Below are 25,423 nucleotides of genomic sequence, written 5' to 3' on the forward strand. Positions count from 1 at the left end.
CGAGCTATAGGTATCCTCCTCTACTAGAACTACCCGCTAAAGAACACGACACAGAAAATCTTACGGACAGTGCAGGGCAGATATAAGAGATCTAACAGTGTCTCTTACCTGGCCAGGTTTTTGTTCATCTGCCGTCCATTATCCCAGATTTTCTTTTCGTTCGTATTCTGCCGGTGTTCTTGAAGGAATACACAGACCTCGGGTCCCTGTTCAGGCGCCAGGAAATGTCAGGATCACACTCAGTCGGAGCAGCCTTTGGAAGTGGGGAATCACCAGAAATAATACACAAGACACGTCTTGTATAGTGTATCACTGGGAAGTCTCTGAAGCACGCCTGCCTTCAAGGTGCTATCCCCTCTTTATATAGTTTGTACAGGTAGTTTCAGTGGTTATACAAGTTTTGCTTGTTTAAACAAAGAGAGAAAAGAGAAGACAAAAGAAAACAGTTTCGGCTATGTGATAGTTTCACAACAAACAAAACAGTACAGTTTCGCCTAAGTGGCAGTTTCACAGACAAAGAATAGGATTTCACACTATGGCTAAAATGTCCTTGAATGGACATGTCAATATTGATCACAAATTCTTTTTTGTTCATTGAGGTAACCATTTTTGTTCCGCTCTTCACATTCCATAAAAGCATCAAGATATGGCTGTCTGTTGTTTTCCTAAATAAAAAGGGCAGTCACAGGTTGTTGAAAAGTACTCTTTAGGGTGTCCATCTTTTGTGTATGTGGTGTGTGTGTGTGTGTGTGTGTATATATGCATATTGTATAATGTATGCACATGCAGATTTTCTGTATTTCTTAGTGACTTAGACATTAAACCACATCAGATTTTCACACTAGACCTATAGTAAGTAGATAACAATCAAACAGATGAGCAAATAAATGTTAAACTTTGTAATTTAGTAAACGAGGAAGATGATCAGGTGCGAGTGGGCAACCTGTTTTTATTTAAAGTGAATGTGTCACAATTTTTATTTTTTTATTAATAAGTATTAATGATATAAACATTCATTTCTAATTCTAAATGTATTGTTTTAACACGTATTTCTTTATTTTTTTCTGCATCCACTGAGGGCTACCATTTTTTTTTTTTGCTGGTGTGAAACTGTCTGAGCATGACACCTTCACACCACAAATACAGCAGCCCTAGGCCATAAGAAACTGCATACTCTTGTACAATAGCTGCCTTCAGTGTGTCCTCTGGGCTGGAGGTGTAATTGTGAGTCATGATGAGCTATTGAGATGCAAAGGGCCCATGTACTGTTCTTGCTCAGGGGCCCTCTTCTCTCTTTGTCCTACTGTATGCCTACAATAAGTCAGTCTTCTGTCTGAGGTACAGGTAAGGATGCACCTGTACATATACAGTACTTAAAACAAAAAGGCTCAAAATGTGGTGCAAACAGGGCCTAAGTGGCAATAACGATCATGATAAATTTATAAAACGAGTTGTTACGGCTGGGATGATAACTGTGTATTTGATGCCTTGGGAAATAGTCTACTTTTTGTATGTCACAGGTATTGGTGCCTAATTATACCCAAACACCAGCCGGCGCCGCATCAGATCCTATTAAATACAATAACATATTTATTAGGGATAAATTGGGATCTAAAAGAACTGGACTGCACATTATTAGATTAGATTCTGGCAAATACAAGCCATATTCACGAGTTTCTTTCCTAACCCGATCCCACGTGTACTCAGCTGTCGGTTTCACATTTGCGTTTCTGTGCGCAGCGTAGGCCTGCATACTTCTTTCCTTAAAGGGAACCTGTCACCTGAATTTGGCGGGACCAGTTTTGGGTCATATGGGCGGGGTTTTCGGGTGTTTGATTCACCCTTTCCTTACCCGCTGGCTGCATGCTGGCCGCAATATTGGATTGAAGTTCATTCTCTGTCCTCCTGCAATATTGCCTTGCGCAGGCGTGTACTCCGGAGGACAGAGAATGGACTTCAATCCAATATTGCGGCCAGCATGCAGCCAGCGGGTAAGGAAAGGGTGAATCAAACACCCGAAAACCACCAAATTCAGGTGACAGGTTCCCTTTAAGGCTGGTTTCAGATTTGCATACAGGACGGCCGCGGATGGCAGCGTACTTCCTGAAGCTCTGCCTACTTCTCCTTGCATCCAGCGTACCTATCTTTAACATTGGGTACGCAGAGACATGACTGGTATGCGGATGCCTCCGCATGTGCCGTCTGGAACAAAATGCAACATGTTGCGTTCGGCGCAGCGTGAAAACGGCGCATGCAGAGGCATCCGCATACCATGCATGTCCCTGCGTACCCAATGTTAAAGATAGGTACACAGGGCAATGCAGGGAGTAGGCGGAGCTTCTGGAGGAACGCTGCCCTCCGTAGCACTCCCGCACGCAAGTGTGAAACCAGCCTAAGATCCGCATGCGTCCTGCATACCTATAGTTAAGGCTACGTTCACATTTGCGGTCCTCGCCGCAGCGTCGGGCGCCGCAGCGGCGCCGCATGCATCATGCGCCCCTATATTTAACATGGGGGCGCATGTACATGCGGTGCACTTGCGTTTGGCGCCGCATGCGTCCCTGCGGCGCCCGCGTCGGGGCGCAGAGGACGCAGCAAGTTGCATTTTTGCTGCGTCCGAAATCAATGAAAAAAAGGACGCATGCGGCGCAAAACGCAGCGTTGTGCATGCGTTTTGCCGCGTTTTTGTTTGCGTTGTGCGCTGCGGCGCCGACGCTGCGGCGCACAACGCAAATGTGAACGTAGCCTAACATCGTGCACACAGAGACATTCGTTGTATGCGGATGCGTCCCTGTGTGTCGCTTTGACGTGCCCGCTGAACGAAAATGTTATTTGCATGTTTTTTCTGTCATTTTTCATCTGTGGGCGGCTATGGCACAATTTTGTGTGCACTGCGGTGTTATTGGAGGCAATGCCATGCCTGTATACCGCACCATGGCTGCTATAGCCACCTCTGCACGCCATCTATGACCTGCCTCACAGCTATCCCCCCTGCCTGGTAACCCGCATACTGAGCTCTGTACATCTGACCCCCATGCAGTCTGATTCTGAGGCAGCTTCCACCCGAGACGAGAACTAGCTGTGCCTGGAAATAACCGACTCCTCCACACCCCGGGGGTTTTGCATTTCGCTCTCGTCTCCCTAAGCTACAGCCAAACGACCTATCCGGACGGCAGCTGTCATACCACACTGTGAGACGCATGCGCAGTGCATCTCGGGAGTTGTATTTTTCTTTGTTGTAGAAAGTAGGGCGTCTTCGTAGCTGAAGAACTACAGCTCCCACAAGGCAGCGCGCTCTTGGCAGACGTGTCGCTTTGATTTTGGCCGGTTACTTGTTACAATTTCAGCAAGACGCCGGCCGAGAGAGAGCCGCAGTGTTGTGTGCGGAGCGCCGGAGCCGGTGGCGGGGTTGTTCCGGTCACCATGCACCCTGCTCTTGCCGTGGGCCTGGTGTTCTCCGGCTGCTGCAGTAATGTGGTGTTCTTAGAACTTTTGGCCAGGTGAGGAGCAGTATTCAGCCGCTCATTCATTGTCGGTGCGGTATCCGCAGACACGCGGTGTAGGATAGGACAGGCTGCACATAGGGCTGCGGTTACTGCTTCCGGCATATTGCAACAATCGTGACATAAGCCTATCTTTGTCAGTGCTCGGTGTAATGTCACGCTGCTGCTGGCCTGATGTCTGGGCATCTATAGCTGATGGCTTCCACATGACCGGGTGCAGTCATCCCGGTAACTGGGCTGTAATCCATGGAGAGCTCCCTGTCCCCAGCGTGGCCGGTGTAATGCTATATGCCCCTATGTTATTCCTGCCGAGTCCTGCGCTCGCTCATTTATTTATTTACATCTGTATATGGCCCTTTTTTATCTAGTGCTAATTTTATGGTCTTTACAAGGGCGTTTTCATATGAAAACAAAATGGCAAACGCAGGAGCAGCGGGAATAAAATAAGAGCATAAACTGGTAACCATGGTAACATGGTATAGACACTGCATAGATCGTGCTAGAGTGCAGATGTTCTATAGCACGGTCACTGTGACTGCAGACTGGCAAATCATGACTGGGAATTCCTGATGGTGTGATGCACACTGTCACGATTCCTGTGTATTCCTGATGGTGTGATGCGCACACTGTCACGATTCCTGTGTATTCCTGATGGTGTGATGCGCACACTGTCACGATTCCTGTGTATCCCTGATGATGTGATGCACACTGTCACGATTCCTGTGTATTCCTGATGGTGCGATGCGCACACCGTCATGATTCCTGTGTATTCCTGATGGTGCGATGCGCACACTGTCACGGTTCCCCTGTATTCCTGATGGTGTGATGCGCATACTGTCACGATTCCTTTGTATTCCTGATGGTGCGATGTTCACACTGTCATGATTCCTGTGTATTCCTGATGGTGCGATGTTCACACTGTCACGGTTCCCCTGTATTCCTGATGGTGCAATGCACACACTGTCACGATCCCCTGTATTCCTGATGGTGCAATGCACACACTGTCACGATCCCCTGTATTCCTGATGGTGTGATGCACACTGTCACGATTCCTGTGTATTCCTGATGGTGTGATGCACACACTGTCACGGTTCCCCAGTATTCCTGATGGTGTGATGCGCACACTGTCACGATTCCCCTGTATTTCTCATGGTGCGATGCACACTGATGGTATAATTCGGTAGGCTGTGGTGACATAGTGACTGCAGGTTTATACACCTATAGCAGCAGGATGCCGCTGTATTGGCTTCTGTTGCACCATCCTGTTGTACATTTTTTATACATGTCTTTAATAAAATCTTGAAAATTAACAGGATGGAAAACCCATGGTGCAAACCTACAATAGTCTGTTCTAGTTAGTCGCTCTGGCTTTGTTCGGCTTATCTTGGGGGGCCTTCAGTGTAAATATGCCATTAATGCTAAATTCTTAAAATAGATAACATTGGAACGACTGTGTGACAAGGACTTGACTTTCAGAGATTATTTTCCCACATTGGTGCACGGCTGATCAGGCCTTGTCTTTGCTGGTTTCTGTTCTATTCCATTGAGTGTAACGATCTGTTTATTTCCAGGAAGTTTCCAGGATGTGGAAACATTGTAACGTTTGCACAGTTCTTACTTATAGCAATAGAAGGATTCATCTTCCAGGCAAATTTTGGAAGGAAGCGGCCGGCCATTCCAATTAGGTATATTGTACTTTGTGTATATTGAGCGTCGTAACCCTTTTGTCAGGCGTGTATTCACTATATTATTATTTTTTTTTAGGTATTACGTGATCATGGTGACTATGTTTTTTACTGTTAGCGTGGTGAATAACTATGCACTGAATCTCAATATCTCAATGCCACTTCACATGATATTTAGATCGGTGAGTAGAAGTGGGGGCAGTATGATAATGTTGTCTCTGGGGAGGGGTATATCCCCATGTAAAAGATGTTATTAAACTGCTGTCATGGCAGTCTGCCTTTCTCGTGCTCCACCTTCACTCTGCCCTGTATGTCCCAACAGTAATGATTAGTTGGCTGTGCTGTGAAGGCTAAATCCAAGTGGGTTTGGTGTTAACACGATGCAGAAATATATTGATTACTTTATAAATATGATGCACACATCCTGTGACACTTGTCCAGACCCTCATCTATGCCCCTCCAAGGGGGACAGCTGGGAGGTCCCATAGACATTGGACTGTTGGCTGCAATCGGAGGATTTGGCCAGCTTTAGACTAACAGGCCTTAAGGCCACTGTACACTGCCTGGGGAATATCATGCAAGGATCCTACTCTTAATACATAAAAGTTGCATTTCTGCATGCACAGGATCAATAGCGTTTAGGGACATGACAGGTTTCCTTTTAAAGGGGTTCTGTTGGCACAGAATCACTGATCAAACCAAGGACAGGCAGAGGGTGGGGGTGTGAAGATATAATAATAATAATAATAATAATAATTATTATTATACATTTAGCGGAAGGTGCACTTGAAGGGTTGGCCCCGCCATGGTACACTGAGCTCCTGTTTTTGATTTGATCATTCATTCTATGCCAAGAAAGTCGCTATCGTGTCCCTAAACACTATTGACTTGCTGATATAGGGTTAATCTGCTGGTCATTAGTTTTCTAAAGCTGCCCAGCTGCTGCACTGAAAACATGGCTACCGGGAGAAAATTAACTTTATTCTTCCCGACGGCCTCCAGCTTTCAGTCAAAGGCGTGCCAGCCCGGATTCAGTCACTGCTGGAGTAATGTGTCCCATAGGGCACTATCAACTGTAACAATACCAAACACAAAAAGGACAATAATTATGAAATAAATACTTAAAAGATAATTTTATTTTATACAAATATTAAAAACATATAAAAGTGTTTGTATATAAACAAGTGTTTGTAAATTTTGGAATCTTTTTTATATTTTAATATTTGTATCAAATTCATCTTTTAAGTAATTATTTCATAATTATTGTTCTGGTACATTTCTTGTCTTCGGTATCCATACACTGAGTGTTGGCTTTAAGCATACCCCGGTCCATTTACTGACCTCTGTACAATGGCTGAGTCTCTGTAGGATAGGTGGAATATTGTTCTTTTTCACCCAAGAGCCGCACTGCTTTAGAACACTATTACCTTGCAGATTGTCCATATCTGCAGCCTAATAGTATTTGGGGACATGTCAAGTTTCCTTTAAATTGTTTGCAAACTCACTATGAATTACATGCAGATATTGCTTCATATCTTACCATTTATATAAAAAGGAGCGCAATCTGGAAAGAATCAGCGGAAAAATAGAGAATATTTCAGATTTTATTATCTCCAATATTTTACCAAATTCCCCTAAATATATTCCACTTTACATTAATGAGGTTTTCAAATTCCATTTGCGTGCTTAGTACTTTAGTGTTACCTATTTCTCCTACGCCTCATTGGGGGACACAGACCGTGGGTGTTATGCTGCTGCCACTAGGAGGACACTAAGTGATACAAAGAAAGTTAGCTCCTCCCCTGCAGTATACACCCTCCTGCTGGCCCTCAGCTAACCAGTTCTTGCTTAGTGTCTTAGGAGGCACTTGGGTCTTTTTTCCCAGACCCCATCTTTGTTTTAATTTTTGATTTTTTAATTTTATGTAAATTTTTAATTTTTTATTTAACGGAGTGAAGGGGGCGACGGGTCCTTTTTTTCATAAGGTCCGCTCTCCCCCGAACCAACAACAGGCGAGCACGGCGAGTATACCTCCCCGTCCCTCTCCTGCGACGTATGGCGCACGAAAAAAGTTTGCGCCAGGGCAACGGTTCCTTTTTTGGTCCCGATTTCCCCCAACCCCCTCCAGGACCCTGCATTACAGCGATGTAATTTGGAGACGTAGGCAGTCCGGAGGGGATGTTGTGCCGCAGCCCCCCTCTGCTACAGAGATGCATCAGGGGCCTCTCCATCCCCATCCAGGGTGCATGGATTGAGCTTACAGACTCACAGAAGCGCCCAGCAGACCTGTGAGATCCGGGATGGCGGCTGTAAGTACCTTCTGGGGACTCCCCCCTGCTCCCCCTCAGCGGCAGCGATGCAGTCTGGGTCCCCAGGGAGAGGCACCGCCGACCGGTGCTCGGCGGCGCTCCGTCGCGGCCGCCGCCGCACATCGTCGGCAGGGCCCATAAATTTAGTCCCCGGCTTCTTCAGCCGGAGTAGGCCGCAGTGGCCTCTATGGGGTAGGCGCCGGCAGTACTTGCGGCAGAGCCCCTGGGGACAGGCGCCGGCGGTCGGGAACTGCGGCGGTTAGCGTCGCTCTGTTGCGGCCGCCGCGCATCCCCATGCAGGCTGGAAATTTAGTCCCCGGCTTTTCAGCTGGAGTAGGCCGCAGTGGGCAGATCCCTCCCACGGCCGTAACCCCGCCCCCCTAGATCGGCGCTTCTCGTCTGGGACGAGAGGCGCCCTGCAGATCTCGGGGGCCTTGCTTCCTCACGCTGCCTGCCTGGAAGATGCGGTCCTGGGGGTGCCACTGGCCAGTACGCCAGCGGCAATCATTCGGCGCGCGGCCCGCCGACGCGCTCCACCGGCAGGCTCCATAAATTTAGTCCCCGGCTTTTGCAGCCGGACTAGGCCGCAGTTGAAATCCTTTTCAGGAGCGGAGGTGCTTTCATGGTCCCGATGGGCTGAACTTCGTGGATGTACAGAAGCCCCCCTCCATGGTCCGGGCAGCCTCCTCCACCACTGTGAAAGCGGACAAGGAGGCGGACGGTTCCTCTCCACCTCCCTAACAAAGGGATGATGGATTGAGGTTTATCTCTCTATCCCTGCACCGTCCACGCTGCAATACCCGACATCCGCGGCGGCTCCATGCCGGGACGCGCACCGTTGGTAAGTGGATTCTGCCAGCAATGGGCTTCTGCAGCGGGATATTGACAGGCAGTCTCAGACTTCCCTGTGGCCACCTCCCTGAGGTAACGCTCCAGTCGGCTAACAAATTTTGCTCCCGGCTTCGGCCGATGTGTAGTACAGAAGCGCACTGTGTCGCCTCAAGGCGGCTTAGCCTTTTTTCCTGGCGCTTAGCGCCTGACGCAGAAGCGCTCAATTTTCTCGAGCAACGGGTGACCACCCCTAACTTTTACGCTGACGCCGGCTGCAGAAATTTACGCCCCGGCTGGGGCCTATCATGGAAGTTTCGAGGCTCCGCCCATGTCGTGCCTGTAGCTCCGCCCCCTAAATTGGCGCTTCTCGCTCGCTGCGAGATTTTACCTAACCCGCATGACCAGTATTCCTGGTCTTAAAGTCACACGACCAGTATTCTCTGGTCTTAAAGGCACGTGACCAGTATTTCCTGGTCTTAAAGGCACGTGACCAGTATTTCCTGGTCTTAAAGGCACGTGACCAGTATTCCCTGGTCTTAAAGGCACGTGACCAGTATTCCCTGGTCTTAAGGGTACGTGACCAGTATCCCCTGGTCTTAAGGGTACGTGACCAGTATCCCCTGGTCTTAAAGGCACGTGACCAGTATTCCCTGGTCTTACAGGCACGTGACCAGTATTCCCTGGTCTTAAGGGCGCGTGACCAGAATTCCCGGGTTTTAAAGGCACACGTCCAGTTTTCCCTGGTTTTAAAGGCACACGACCAGTATTCCCTGGTCTTAATGGCGCACGACCAGTATTCCCTGGTCTTAAAGGCACACGACCAGCATTCTCTGGTCTTAAAGCCACTCGACCAGTAATCCCTGGTCTTAAAGGCAGACGACCAGTATTCCCTGGTCTTAAAGGCACACGACTAGTATTCCCTGGTCTTAAAGGCACACGACCAGTTTTCCCTGGTCTTAACGGCACACGACCAGTATTCCCTGGTCTTGAGGACACCATGACCAATCCGAAACTGGTCATAAATGAGGAGCCCTCTGCCGCTGATCCCAGTTTATCCCAGTGTAACTAGTTCCCTCAGCCTAAACTCCCTCGTAGAGCTTTTGCCATCCAGTCCGGATATGCGATTCACTGGACAGAAGCCTCTACGTGGGACGCTATGCCTGGTCTGATTTTTAACGGCGACAGGCACTTTAAAGGGCGCCGGTCTCCCCACACCATCAACAGACGGGCACTCGAAGGTCCAGGCCTAACGCCAGACAGCCTGTCCTGTCCACCCGGAGACTTGCACTCTGTGGATGTACAGAGGCATCCCTTTTTTCGGGCGTCTGAGCACCCCCCTCTGCATCACCACTATTTAACAGAAGATGCAAGTAGGCGTATTTCCCTCTCCACTTCCTTGTTAAGAGGATGGTGGATCGAGGCTCCTAATTTTTAACTCTGCAATGACCTGCTGGAAGCAGCGGCGCATTCTGCCACTCGGCAGATTAACCGGGTACAATCTCCTGTGGTTTACCTACCAGTATCCCTGCCCGATATGTCCTCAATTAAAAATGCCACGATCTGTCAAATAGCACATCTGGTTTGTTCCGTTTGGCAGCTACGGGTCCAGCCCTTTAATCTCCCTATCCGCCGCATGGATGCTAGAGCCCTTAACTACTTCGATTCACACCAGTATCCCTTTCCTGATCCCTTTCCTGAAGACAGTTCAGCTGGTCAATCATATTTTTGAGCGGGAGACTAACGAACAATCGTACGTTTCCGCAGCCCCGACCAACAATGAAAGGGTTGTCCAGGACAGTCTAGATCTAAGGGATCTTGGTTACTAAGAGGTGGAACGATAAGTAGGACCGATTCCGGACCTCAAACTTCTAACAATCTTTTCACAAGGTTCTTCTTCGAATGGAGTTTCATCCGCTCAGCCATTACTTCAACAAAAAAGGTGCAATTTCGGGCATCCATCGACATTCGGGATGCCTAACCTCTTCAAAAATTCCTTTTGCTTTTCCATTCGTGAACAGCATTTAGGTCACGACCTTGTTCTTCGGCCTTGCTACCGCATCCAGGGTGTTCGCAAGGGTCATGGTGGCTGTCATCTTGCACCTAGAGGCGTGGTCGTCCTATCCTGTTTGACCGACTGTTTACCCACCCTTGCAGGACTACCCTAAGTCGTCTATATCACTTGCGATACCCTCTCACCTGGGCTGGTGGCTAGACTTAGACTACTCCTCATTTCCAGCCCAGCAGATATCCTTTTTTGAGGATGATCCAGTATTCTTCCAGAAGGGTGGTAAATCTCCCTCCAGACAAGGTCATGGTTTTTTCAACAGGGAGCTCGCGCTCTTGCTCACTCCCCCCCCTCATTTCATTTAATTTACTGGGAGGGTTCCAAAAAAAAAAAAAAAAAAAAAAAACGGAGACGACAATGGAAACAGTTTCCTTTGCTTCGTTAGTTTTCAGCAAGTCAAGCAGCTTTTCAGACGATAGTCTCTGAGCTCCTTCTTCATCCGGAGTTTTTTCTCCCGGTTCCATGGTTACTAGTAACTTCCAATGCCAGTCCTCTTCTCCCGATCATTGCTCTGGAGATCTCAAGGGTAGTCCTATAGTAGGTCCACTCCTTATGGCGGGTCAACCCATCCGAATTCAATTGGACAACGCCACGGCTGTCATACGTCAATCATCTAGCGAGTACCCACGTTCAAGCACCATGGCCAAAGTACCTCACATGGGCCGAGATCTATCACTCGGTGATCTTGGCAGTTCATATCCCAGAAGTAGAACTCTGGGCTGCGAACATATTTAGCCGTCAGGGTTTCACCTCAAGTGAGTGGGAACTTCACCGGAAGTATTCCATCAGACCCGCCTTCACTGGAGCTCTACAGTTGTAGCTCGGATGGCGTCCTGACTGATCGCCGGTGTACTGGAGTTGGTTGTTCGGCCTCGAGATCCAGGAGCCTTCGCACTGCATGCTCCGGTTATTCCGTGGTACCAGTTTCCACTTCCGAAAGCTTTTCAGAAGCAGAAAGGGCCCCAGTGATCCTCGGAAATCCGTACTGACCACGTCAGTTCGCTTGCGGAGCTGGTAGCTTTCTGTATTTCTGCAACAAAACTGCAAGTAGGGACCACCTCGCAGGATGTTTTTCACATGTAATTCTTCCCTTTTGCATACCGTTAGATCACTGGGATCTATTCTCTTAGGGAAGGTTGCCCCCTTTTCTCTCGGCGATATCCTCATTCTGACGAGTCTTCGGTGCTAACGGGTCTTTTCAGATTTTTTTCTCTTATTTCCTTCAAGGCAGGTTGTCCTCAAGCCTTCCCTGTCCCTAGTTCCAAGGTGGTATTGTATTACTACTGTCATGAGGGCATAGTTCCTCCCTCATCTCTTTGGGCACCACTCCACAAAATGGAATGAGGTCCCCATATTCCGGACAGAGCAAGTGCTCTAAGTAGGTATGTCTTGAGGATGGCGTCCTTCCGAAGGTTGGACACTGTATCTTGGGTTTCCTACCGGTAAGAGGAAGGCTTCCTGACTTTTACAGGAAGGGTTTGGCCGTCTCCATCGGCCATTTAGCCTGGTGTATTCTTTCACCATCCAGTAGTCCTTCCGTGTTAGATGACAGCCTATCTCCCCGTCTATCGTGGGTTCCAGGCACCAGGCGTCAACAAGACACGCCTGCACGTTTGCGGATTCGTCCAGTCCGCATGCATCCTTGAAGCATTATAATTCCCAGACTTCCACAGATGTGACTCTGGGTAGGCGGACTCTGCAGGCCGCGGTGGCGCACTCGTAAGTAGCAGTTACACAGAGCCTGATCTGACGTTGTCCCCACCCAGGGACTGCTTTGGTACGTCCCACGGTCTGTGTCCCCCAATGAGGCGTAGGAGAAAAGGAGATTTTTGTTTACTTACCGTAAAATCTTTTTCTCCGAGCCAATCATTGGGGGACACAGCTCCCACCCTAGTATTGGCTTATGCTTGTTTTTTACAATCCGATATGCTATACTCTCATATATAATATGACATGCTGTAAGCTAATATGTTGTTACTGATCTCCTACTGCTTTTTGCACCGAACTGGTTAGCTGAGGGCCAGCAGGAGGGTGTATACTGCAGGGGAGGAGCTAACTTTCTTTGTATCACTTAGTGTCCTCCTAGTGGCAGCAGCATAACACCCACGGTCTGTGTCCCCCAATGATTGGCTCGGAGAAAAAGATTTTACGGTAAGTAAACAAAAATCTCCTTTTTTGTAACAACATCACTCCTATAGCTCATAGACCTGGCTTTGTACTTTGACAGCACCAGATTTTTTTTTGACACAATGTTGCCTGTGTGTACTATGAGCTCTATGGATTTTCCATTGAGTGCACAGACTTGACAGGCTTTATCTAGAAATTTTATTTGGTTTTATACAGCTGATCAAAACTGTCCACAAGAACTCTGCTTTGGAAGCATATCTATAATAAACTTAGTATATCGTAAATCTGCATCAATTTAAAGGGAACCTGTCGTCTGATTCATGCTGCCTAAACCAGGGGCAACATGAGTCGGAGCTTGGCAACGCAATTGCAGCCAGGTATAGTCTCTCACACAGTCCAGCATTTTAGAGCAAATGTATTTAGAGGATCCGTCCAGGGACCATAACCAGAGACGAGACTAGTCCAGCGTTGCTGGCTCTTCCCAGTGCCACTGCAGATGACTGACCGATCTTTCTTGTGTATACACAAGGGATAGACCTGTTAATCACGTGGAGTGGAGAAAAGTCAGTCGGGTAGCACCAACTGGTCCAGTCTACCTCTATAGTTGCTTGACCTTTGAAAGTATTCTTATTCTGAAACCACGGAAGTTTGAGAAAAATATAACTGGCTGCAATTGTGCTGCCAGGCTCTGATTCATGCTGCTCATGGTTTAGGCAACATGAATCAGATGACAGATTCCCTTTAGAGGGAATCTGTCACTCCCTGGGATGTATATAACCTATTAATATGGGCATACAGGTGATAGAAATGTTAAACTATATGCCTCATATTTGTGTATTTTCTTTCTGTACGCTAATGATTTCTTCCAGACACTTGGGCGTGAAGTGCTTGGAAGAAATCTCTGCCTCCTATCTTCGTTTGCGTACCACCCTCATACCATCAGCGTCAGTTTTCTGTGATGTGTAATTGTGGCCCCGGAGTCCCGTGACTGCGCTGTGCAGTAGCACGATTATACTGTACTTATTCCGCCCTACTATGGGTATTGACTTCAGAGTTCTTCTGCGCCTGCGTGCTCGGCAATAAGCTGCTCTCCCCACTTCCTTCCTCCCTTCCTTCATAGTTAGGAACCATGCCGTTTCTGATGCCCCTGTCACCCATGTATGCATGGTGGCGAGAGCACCTTATCGCTGCACACACCGGTGGTCACTGCAACGGAAGTAGCAGTGATTCGCCTGCGCAGAAAAACGCTGAAGCCAGTGCCCATAGAAGGGCAGAATAGGCACTGTATATTCACGCCATTGCAGGCGTGGGATTCCAGGGCCACCATTACACATCAAAGGACACTGTGACACTGATTAGAGGGGGGTGGTATGATAGACAGGAGGTAGAGTTTTCTCCCAGACACAGCACACCCCGGAGCCTGGAAGAAATCCTTAGCATAAGGAAAGAATACAAGATTTCTCAACAACAAGACCGCAGCTTTGAGGTATACAGGTAGGACTAGTGTAACATTTCTATTACCTGCATGCCCATATTAATAGGTCATATACGTCCCGGGGGGGCGGGAGGGATAACAGACTCCCTTTAATACTAGGCAGTGGAGTTGTATGGAATTTAGAACGCTTACATATGTATCATGAGTCCTGACTTCATAATGTTGCTATTTATTTTCTAGGGATCATTGATTGCAAATATGATCTTGGGTATAATAATTCTTCATAAGAGGTAAGATTGTGTTATATCTATCACTCTTGATAGTAGTATATACAGGAAAAAAAAACCTCAAAAGGCATCCTGCAGTAATTTTTCACTACGTTCAGCCAGACAGCATTTGAGATGGCTACTGCGAGACTGAACCCTTCCCCATGGCACCTGCATGGAGGCATTCCTTTAGGAAATCCCTCCTTACCACTTACTCTACACGTAAACAGCGCTCAGTGCATACAGTATTAGTACAGACACAAGCGGTTTCTGATGAGGACTCTATGCTGGACTACATGAGGGGTCCCCAACAGTCCTGCACTGAGCACTCATCAGCACCATACTAGTCAACTAACTCACTGTGCTGTGTATCATGGCAAACTGACTTGGGCAGAGCAGAGAAGCATGGGGAACTTCCTACAAGAGACTTCAACTGAAGTCTGCTCATTTGCATTACTAGACTGGTGCCAAGAAATTACAATTTTTATTATCATTAGTCCTTAAACTAAATCACCACCTATCCCTCTTACACACAAGTCCAGCACGTGTACAAGCCCCCAGCTCCCTGCAAATCAAAGAAAATATCTTCAATATTTCTCTGGCGCCATCTGGTAATCACCGTGGTCTTGTCGGACAGTAGGGCATGCGCACAGTACGTTCCCTATTCCCGCAATAGCTGCCCTACCTGCTTTGATGGATGTGGAAGACCTCTATATCATTCACCCTGTGCTGAAAATCTCAGGCCTGTGCAGGCACGCTCTGCTCAGGGCCGAACAAAGTCCTGTAATGCTTCAGCTTCACTTCCGGGTCATCATTTTCCTCACGGTAGAGCGTATCATGTGTGCAGAATCTCTGCTTCAACTGCACAGGCCTGAGATTGGGGGGAATAATGTCCAGCAAAGCAGGAAGATCGCCTGTAGGTGAGAGGAGGCGCTGAGTACAGCCCGTCATTGTACCGGACTGTGGTGATTAGCACAGGCATGGGAGAATTATATAAGGTATTGTCTTTGATCTGCGGTGGAGCTAGGGGTATACACATGATCTGTGAAAGGGCTGATAAGCGTTGAATAAGTTAATTCCCTGGTGACAGGTTCCCATGTTAGCAAATTCTTTGTGGCCGAAACACTTACAGCATGGATCAGAGACTGTGTCTTTCACTTCAGACATATTTTACGCTGAAAAGCCAGGAACAAGGTGACTAGGCTGACTAGTCACAGAGGTGTCCCTGACGGCTTCTCCCTGCCCCGCTCTCTTGGATTGGCTGATCTCTTGTTGTCTGTGTGTATGGGAGAGACCTGTCCTGCCAGGACATGCCTCTGTGACCAGTCCTCTTAGGCGCGAGGACGCAGCATTTCACAGTAAAACATACATATCTGAAATAATAGAACTGGACTCTCATGCGTGCTGTCTGTGGTTCTGGTGGCATGTATCTGCTCACGGGTTCCCTTTATAGTTTTATTTGGAATTTCCTTGAAGACATTACAACTCCTTGTTAGTACAAAGCATTTTTACAAGTCTAAAGGTACCGTCACACTCAGCGACGCTGCAGCGATATAGACAACAAGCCGATCGCTGCAACATCGCTGTTTAGGTCGCTGTAGAGATGTCAACAGCAGCTCCACAACGATGCAGGAGCGATCCAGTGACGTAACGGTGACTCATCGTTCTCACAGATCGTTAGCTCCATGTTTAACATTGCTGGCATCGTTGCTTTTGCTGTCAAACACGACGATAAATGCCGATCTGACGACCAAATAAAGTTCTGGACTTCTAGCTCCGACCAGCGATATCACAGCGGGATCCAGATCGCTGCTGCGTGTCAGACACAACGAGATCGCTATCCAGGACGCTGCAACGTCACGGATCGTTGTCATTCTCGTTGTAAAGTTGCTCAGTATGAAGGTACCTTTAGAGCACCTTTTTCTGCCATTAAAATTGCTCATGGCCATCTGACTTGTAAGTTAGGAAAACACCATGTAGGCATACAAAAAATATACATTGTGTGATATACATTTCTGCAGGATACCTCTGCTTACAAACTAAAATTAAAAACAAAACCCTGCTTTGGCATCGTCTGGTGATTGGGGTACATTATATACAACAGGAGCTTTTCTCAACATATCCTTTTCCAGGGGGCTATAATTTGAGAAGGGTGCACATTTTTCTCTTTAGATTGCGACGGCTAGGGAAGGTGTCATTTTTCTCCATGTGCTATCAGTTTTCTGTTCTGACATAGTGTTTTATATGATCATTTTACAATTTAACTTTTCAGGTATAGTGCTTCCAAGTACTTGTCCATTGTTTTGGTCTCTCTGGGAATCTTCATTTGCACTTTGATGTCTGCAAAGCAAGTGGTAAACTTCATATTTATTTATCTATCAAATCTATTGTGGACTATTTAAAAAGAAAAAAAAAAAAAAAATCCAAGAATAAACAGCTGGCATATCGTATGGACAAACATTTGTCTAATAATTTGTCACAGAAGATCTATATATAATTGTTCTCTTGGATTGTCACCTAATTTATTTAGGCTTTTTTACATGGACCAAGTGCAGTCCTAAACATTATGGCAGGCCATCTGTTGTGTATAGAGGGATCCCGACTTTGCCCCAACAGCAGATCTATTAGCAAAGTTCTCAACATGCCAGGTCTCCTGTCCGCTAAAGAGTTTCACTTCTGTTATACAGCTTTGTGCTGAAGCCTTGCATATCTTTTCCCAATCAAACCTTTGGGGCAAGGACCGAAACTTAAGAATCTGATTCCATAGTTCACACTAAATACATCTCCTGCATAAAATTGTATTGCAAGGACACTAATAATCTAAAAAGCTTGGTCACTTGTCTGCTGAAACATGGTTTCCAATCATGACCACTCTCGATATCAGTGGGGGTTCTGTAGTAAAACCATAATGAGATGTACTATTTCTAGGTATGTATAGGAAGCCATATAATTTGCAAATAATTCACTCTCTTTCTCTATTTAAGGCTTCCCATTCAACATCCATTGAAGAAGATGGTTCAACAAGTTTTCTATGGTGGCTTTTAGGTGTGTGCTTTTTGTAGTCAGACATTTTAGGAGGTTTTACTATCGTAGACATTTATGGCATATCCCCCGGATGTGCTATAAATGTCTGATTGGTGAAGGCCCACAACATACATTCTGCTTGACAACATCACATTTTTCCATAGTGGATGTGGATTCAGAGTTGTCCAGAGTGATTCCCTAATAAACACTTTCCACTACTTTTCTATTGATGCACAGTGTACTGGGGAAAGATTCTAGAGCACTGCAGCGCTCCTGCACCAGTACTAAAGTACTACATTATTAATAGGTAGTGCACAATTTATTTAAAGGGAATCTGTCACCCCAAAATTCGCCTATAAGCTAAGGCCACCGGCATCAGGGGCTTATCTACAGTATTCTGTAATGCTGTAGATAAGCCCCCGATGTAACCTGAAAGATGAGAAAAAGAGGTTAGATTATACTCACCCTAGGGCGGTCCCGGTGTGGTCCGGTCCGATGGGCGTCGCAGTTCAGGTCCGGCACCTCCTATCTTCATACTATTATGTCCTCTTCTTGTCGTCCTGCCGCGGCTCCTGTGCAGGCGTACTTTATCTGCCCTGTTGAGGGCAGAGCAAAGTGCTGCAGTGCGCAGGCGTCGGGAAAGGTCAGAGAGTGCACCTGCGCATTGCAGTACTTTGCTCTGCCCTCAACAGGGCAGATAAAGTACGCCTGTGCAGGAGCCGCGGCAGGAAGCAAAGAAGAGGACGTCATTGTATGAAGATGCGAGGAGCCAGACCGCGACACCCATCGGACCGGACTGCAGCGGGACCGCCCCTGGGTGAGTATAATCTAACTTGTTTTTCTTCTCTTTCAGGTTACATCGGGGGCTTATCTACAGCATTACAGAATGCTGTAGATACGCCCCTGATACCGGTGGCCTTAGCTTATAGGCAAATTTTGGGGTGACAGATTCCCTTTAATTGTTGATAAGGGAGATATCAAAATACAGGGATAGGCTTGGGGCATTGCATACGTTTTGTGTTCTGTTTTCTTATTGAATCCCACTGGTGTGACCATTTTACTGCATCGTTTACATTAGGAACATGTCGCATGTGTCTGGGAAGTCTCTCTTTTACTCCTGACATGTTAAAATGGAATGAAGTGAAAGAACAGTAAATTGAAGCAATACAACTGCCATTGATGTCACATTAAACACACTAAGTTTCTTAAAGCAGAATGTCATTAGGACTGTTGGGATCAAACATGTTGTTACTTAAATCTTAGGATCATGTGTTATTGAATGTGCTTCTGTTGTTTTTCACAGGTATTGCTGCTCTGACCTTTGCTCTTTTGCTGTCTGCCAGAATGGGAATATTTCAGGAAACGCTTTATAAGGAATATGGGAAACATTCTAAAGAAGCCTTGTTTTACAATGTAAGACGTGGAACATCTTAATGTTGTTGTCCACTACTGTACAACCCCTTTTAAATGTTAGTGTCCCAAATGTGATAGAAAGACATACACTACTCCCAGATCGACAGCGTTCCAGTGATATTGGTGCTGTGTTTCCGGGTGATTTCATTACCTTGTGCCATATGAGTGTTGCAGCCCACCAGCCTTCCGTCGAGTGGAGTTCCATCTGACAGATTTCCTCCTACCAGCAGTCGCTGTTAGGATGCAGCGCTCATGTGACATATCAATGTCACATGACTGCGCGGGGACACATTTTCGACAATTACAAACTGCGGATGGCTGCAGTGCTCATGTGACGTAATGTGAGCGCTGGGAGACACAGGATCAACTTCATTCGAACTGCGCCATTCGGGATGGATGTTTTGCTCTCATTTTATTTGGAGCACTTTAGGAAGGGATTGTTCATTAATTTTTAGCCCCTTTTAATTGAGCTAATTGTTGTCAAAAGAATGACTTAATAATCCCTTCAGCTCACATTAAAAATGCCTATTTGGGCTGTGCATTGATATTGGTAAAATACCGTTCTTCTTATTTCTGTTTCTTAAAAATATGAGCTTTTTTAATATTATAGTGACAAAAAAAACCTGAACACTTCACAAGGCAGAAATTTGAAGAACTTCAGAATACAGCAAATAAATCACACCCAAAATGTACAATAATAACCACTCATATCAGCTAGGGTTGTCTATGTTATTGACTGCTAAGCTACGATTTAAGAACAGCCCTGGGCAGTTTGGGAAAATCTGTCACCGAGCTACAACCCATTGTCGATTGTATCTTTGTGACTCGGGAGCTCCTACCTGCATTTGGAGCTTAAAGGGATATCTACCTCTTCGAAATTCAGAAGCGCACTGCTCCGCCCCTTCTTGGCTTCCTGTTTGCAAGGGGCGGGACACTCCTGATGATTGATAGTTCAGGCCAGCAACATGGCTGGGCTCCTGGCCCAAACAGTGTGCTTTCCTGTGCTGATAGCAAAGGCAGCTTTTCCCATGAAGCATCAGAGAAACGCAAGAGATGCAGTGCTTGCATTTTAAACATTATACTTTCATTTACTGTAAACAAAACAAAACAAAATGAAGCCATACAATTACTATAGGTTACAATGTAAGCAAAAAATAGATGTCCTGTGAGCACAAAATCTGGATTACTGCAAAATAAACTTTGAAATAGCGCCTGTCAGCAAGATTTAGCACTATAAAGTAAAGGCATGGCCATAATGGCTCTATTATGCTGATTAATCTGATACCTTTGGTGAAGGAATCCGAGCTCCAGTTATTGTTTAAAGTTTTCTTCTAGTGAGGTCTTCTGTGCATTAGGGCAGGACTGTGGATAGGGTAGTCTTCTGCTCCTCCACTTGCCTGGTGTGTGTCTCACAGATCACTGATTATTCAGTGACCTACCTCCTTTCTGCAACTCTGTGCCGCCACCGTCATTGGGGTGGGCGGCACGTGCGCAGTGTTATTCCACAGATGGTCTTTAGGTCTTCAATAAAATGTCGCCAATGGTGGCACATGCACAGATTGAGCTCTCGACTCAAAGGCCTCTTCATTAAGCCAAACTCTCGATTTGCGCATGCACCACATCGGTGCCATTATATTGAAGACCTTAAGACCGTCTGTCGAATCACACCGGACATGTGCCGCCCACCCTAATGACTGTGGCATGGAGTCTCAAAAAGGAGGCAGGTCATTGGGTGACCTGTCATAGACAGACATACTGGAGGCAAGCAGAGGAGCAGAAGAAGACCCTACTCCCATTCCGCACGATTTGCAGGATACGTCATTAGAAAATAAAACTTTAGAGGCTGGTTAAACAATAACCAGAGATCGGATTCCTTCCCTAAAGGTGTTCGTTTAATCATTATAATAGCGCCATTTCAGCCATGTCTTTACTTCATAATGCAAAATTCTGCTAAAAGGTTCTCTTTAAGGGGGTTGTCCTCTGCTCTTAATCACTATGCTTCCTCCATGTAAAATAAGAACAGCCTTTACTCGCCTCCGAGCTAGTTCCAGCGAAGTCTTTAGGCAATCAGCGTCCAGTTCACTCTGACTTCCTTTCGATTAACTAATCCAGAAAAGTTGCAGCTGCTCTCTGACTGGTTCTGGATGTCTGTTTTGGTTGAAGGAAGTGAGTGAATGAAGCAGCCACTGATTGAGACCATTGCTGGAACAACATAAACCTCGGAAGTGAGTATTGGCTGGTATTATTTTGCACGGGGAAATCTAGTGAAAGAGAAGAAAATGCTTCAAGTTGTGTAAATATCATGTAACTGGTAAGTGTCTGTAACCCATGTGGCCATGACCATTATGTGGTTCCTTAGAATTGGAGCTCAATTATTAAGCGTGTTCCTGGTTGTCCTTTTCCCCCTCAGCATGCATTGCCACTGCCAGGATTCCTGCTTCTTGCTCCTGACATTTATAACCATGCAGTGATGTTCACACGAAGCGGTGAGTATCTACCAAATGAGGACCATTGTGAATTTGATCCGTCTCTTCCTAGATTTCTTAAAAGAAAAAGAAAGTTCTCAAAATGTCTCAAAGCAGAGTACAGTAGAAATATTTCCCGAGTAATTGTAATTATTACATACTTAGGCTGGAGTATAGGGAGAAAAAATATGATGGATGTCGGATGGTTGCGTAGTGAGATTTTGTTCTGTTTGTATAGTAGAGACCTACTCCCCACTGCTGTACTACATAGTAAAAAATATAAAAATAAAATACATTAGTCCTGTAAAACCCCTTTAAATAGTGTGAAGTTTTAATATGTTGTGCAAATTTTGACTTTCTTGAATGTTTTTAATTTCTTGGCTTTCTACACATGCAATACTAACTTGCATCTCCTTGATGTGAATAATGCGTGTATATATTATAACTGTGAATACTAAGCATGCAGTATAAATTAAAGCTGAACAGTACATGTTCCTTGCATTACAGAACCATTGCAGCTGCCTCCACTGGGAATCCAGATGCCGATCATGTGGTTTTATCTTCTCATGAATGTGATCACTCAGTATCCTTCCCTTGATTTTCCAGCTGTTATACAGTTCATGACAGAGATGACAGCAGGGTCTGGTAGGCAGATGGACATTGCCCCTGCAAAAGGTTTCTGTACATTATACTGTTAAATAGATATGACATGCCGTATTCATCATACCTGCATGGTGAAAAACTTCGAGTAACCACCATGTACATTTTTATTTCATAAATAGTACACAATAAAATAGGCAACTTTCTAATGTATCTTATCAGAAAAATGTGCTTCTTTCTCCTCCTGGATTGATCATTCACTTTCCATTCATGGGAAAAATCTATATTCAATGAAGACATATTTTCCCATTTAATAAGATGGTGCTTGTGCATTTAAAATTCTATAGAGGCAGACACAGACAGTCTGTTGCACCTTCTGCTGAATTGCCAGTTACTGTTCTACATAAAAGTTTATGAGCACCAATTGTCATTTAGCTCAGTAACAGAAGTGTCTATATTCAGAGATTACCTGTGAATTAGCAATGATAGAGCAGTCCAGGAGGAGAAATAAACAAATTCCTCTAATATCTTTCTTATTTTTATGAATAGATAAAAGTGAAGTGGCACAACTCAGCTTCGGAGTTTCTTTGCAGGTTACATACCCTTAGACGTTTAAAAACAGTGGTGCTAGCGTAGAAATGCAGTGGCAAGTCCTGAGTACAAAATAAGAAAAAAAGAAAAAACGCTGCACTCACTGTTAGTCGGTAGTCTTCTTTATTGCGACATACAATTATGCATCTTCACGGCACGGGGGAGTGTGAATAGAAAAGGACGTGTGAGGCGGGACGACGGCCGTTTCGCGCTAGGTAGTTGCGCTTCTACGGGTCACCCGTAGAAGCGCAACTACCTAGCGCGAAACGCCTCACACGTCCTTTTCTATTCACACTCCCCCGTGCCGTGAAGATGCATAATTGTATGTCGCAATAAAGAAGACTACCGACTACAGTGAGTGCAGCGTTTTTTCTTTTTTTCTTATTTTTATGTGTACTATTGATTTATGCAAGAAAAATTAAAACAACGGTTACTCTTTAAGGTTCCAGCTATGTAATGGTCTCGTGTCAAACTCTCTCTTCTTGTAAGTTCTTCTTCTCTTATATAGTAGAGGCTCTACTAGTCTGTTGACTTGCTGTTACTCAGTTTGCCTTAACACATTTCTCAAGATATGTATGCATCCGTGGAGTATTCATTCTCACAACAGAGTGTCCGTCTTTAACTGTCACCCTAGTTGTCACGTTGCGAAAATTCCTAAGTCTCATCTTCTCCATTCTGTACTTCAAGAACCCTTTTACTGCCTGGCACTGGATTGGCACCTTTCTAGTTTTTCTGGGTACATTGCTGTACACCGAAGTGTGGAACACCATAAAGACTGCTCCTGGCAAGGACAAAAAGGAGGCCAAGAAGGACTAGAAGTTCTTATACTTGATGCAAAATGTTGTTTCCCTAAATTTTCACGGGGGTGCAGCACTATTTATATTCCTTCCATTGAACTTTGTAATGAACGTTACAATTTTTATAATACAAGTGATAAGGTATTAGGTAATAAGTGACTGCTAGGTCAATTTCAATTATGGTTTTTATGACTCGCTCAGTAACATTGTAGATATAAAATGCAACCAAATGTTACATGCTACAGGATTGAAAAGGAAGTGAGGAAAAATAATAGATTACACAGCAAGAAAAATAGATTCATTGTATCAAAAGATATTACTTTTTAAATTTCCGTTTTATTAGTGTTTTTGTATGGGTGGAGGCTAATGATCAGTGAAGCACAGACACAGTGACCGTTTCTAACCAGCCTTACACAATTCTTGTTAGTAGCTTTTTACTAAATCCTCGTATTGTATGTTTCACAGTAGCAGATGTAAGCTGAATTAGTATAACTTTGAGATGTCTGGAAATTACACCAGTTCCTTCCCTGCTCGGTGTAGGACTAGGATTACTGGTCGTTTCGCATTCTGACATTGTGAGGTTTTTTTTTAAAACCTTAAAGGGGTTTTCAGAAATTTACAAAAAGTTTTGGAATATTCTAAAATATAGAATGAAAAGCATTTCTTACAGTTTGAATTGCGAGCTGGCCTTGGAGACATCCAGTAGAGGGTAAACGATTGGCTGCAGTGGTCAGAGTGGTGGTGAATGTTGTAAGGGACTTTATTACTGCAATGGTGACCATCACAAATGTTGTAAAATCTTGGGTTAAGTCCTGTAAGTGTTACTCTTGTCATGTACATGTACTAGCTGTACTTACAGAACTTTTTTCATTTCAGGTCACAAAAAGTTGTGTTTTGGAGTACGGTATATTATTGGTATATTGGTAATGTAGACTTCTGTGATGTGATTTATAATAAGAGATTTTTACATCATGTATCATATTAGACATACTGTGAAGCTGGGACCCCAGGTCCCTATTATTTTGCAGAGCTGACTGGTGGTGCTCACTCGGCTGTTTCTGTATCTCCAGGTCTTTTTTATGGACAGTGACTTTGTGTGGTCTGATTCCTGAAAGTTAAAGCCCTCATCATTCAGTTTTATCTAACTGATATACATATATAGTTCTGGGTTTCTGGAATTGTGCTAGATTAGGAAGGCATTGCTGAGCTTACTTTTAAATTGTCAGTCAAGTATACAGACTCTAAACCTCATGTCCATCTTGTCTTCATATTGTAAAGAAGTTATGGGGAATCTGTCAGATCAGTTTTACTACTGAAACTCATGATATTACTATACATTAGTGTATGGGGGCATGTCCTTATACTCTTAGTCGTGCGCCAATGTTCCCATATTGCACTTCCAGATTTATATTCATCCGCTTCAAAGCACCACTTCAGCTGTTTTTTTTATGTATTTTACCGCTGAAGTGGTGCTTTTAATCTAGAGTCCTTGCCCCTACTATCATATTTACCAGCCACCGTCTTCACCTATCGCTGGCACTTTCTTCAGTCTCCAGCAGTTTGTGACCTGCTGGATTGCTCCAGTGTCACTTTTCAATACCTCGTTCTGGCTGTCATAGACTTGCAGTGAGAGCTTGTGACTATTACTACTGACTTCTGGCCAGTCAGAAGCTGCAGTCACAAGATAGTGCCGCTTGACCAGAGCAGCGCTGATAAAAGGTGAAGACACCCGGCGGGTAAGTATCATACTGCAGGCAGGGACCTTAGATTAGAAGCACCACTCCAGCGCCGAAAAAACAACAACCTCCCCTGGAGTGGTGCTTTAAAGTTTGATGTCTGTGCACACTGGATTACTACAAAACAGGTATACTTTATATGGTCACAATAAAATCTATTGTGTGTAAGCCTTAATTTTAGGCTTGACAGGGGGTAATGACCGGAAATCGCCCCAATAGTCTTTACTACTTTTTTTTTTCTCCACATTGCTTTACATACATATTTGTGAAGAGCAGCAGATAATTTTAGGTCATTGCAGCTTTTGAATCCATACTTTTGTACCATTGTATGGATGACATAAAGCTGATCTCATTCAGTCTGTCGTGGCTGTGAGAAGATGTCTTACAATGTGTTTATGAACAATACTACCTAACTTTCTTTTATAAGCTGCAGATTCAGGGTCCATCAGTATTAAAACAAATGTGTCTTACAAACTATTGACCTGTGGTCGTTTTTAAGTTCAGTAGCCATTTAAAGGGACCTTGGCACTAGATTAACGCTGACCGAACTAGGGGCAGCATGAATCAGACCTGGCT

General features: G+C 45.2%; 1 protein-coding gene across 1 annotated transcript; it reads left to right on the plus strand.

The window, feature by feature from the left end:
* The first annotated feature begins 2,898 nt into the window (after positions 1 to 2,898).
* SLC35B4 (solute carrier family 35 member B4) lies at positions 2,899 to 25,323 on the plus strand. The gene is made up of 10 exons (XM_077264441.1): positions 2,899 to 3,500; positions 5,075 to 5,188; positions 5,268 to 5,370; positions 14,196 to 14,245; positions 16,494 to 16,575; positions 17,206 to 17,266; positions 18,549 to 18,658; positions 21,069 to 21,144; positions 21,631 to 21,706; positions 22,884 to 25,323. Exons 1-10 carry the CDS (start codon positions 3,424 to 3,426, stop codon positions 23,128 to 23,130), a joined length of 996 nt encoding a protein of 331 aa, XP_077120556.1. The 5' UTR covers positions 2,899 to 3,423; the 3' UTR covers positions 23,131 to 25,323.
* The last annotated feature ends 100 nt before the right edge of the window (positions 25,324 to 25,423 follow it).

Source organism: Ranitomeya variabilis, chromosome 5 (assembly GCF_051348905.1).
Source record: "Ranitomeya variabilis isolate aRanVar5 chromosome 5, aRanVar5.hap1, whole genome shotgun sequence".
In the NCBI taxonomy this organism is placed as follows: Eukaryota; Metazoa; Chordata; class Amphibia; order Anura; family Dendrobatidae; genus Ranitomeya; species Ranitomeya variabilis.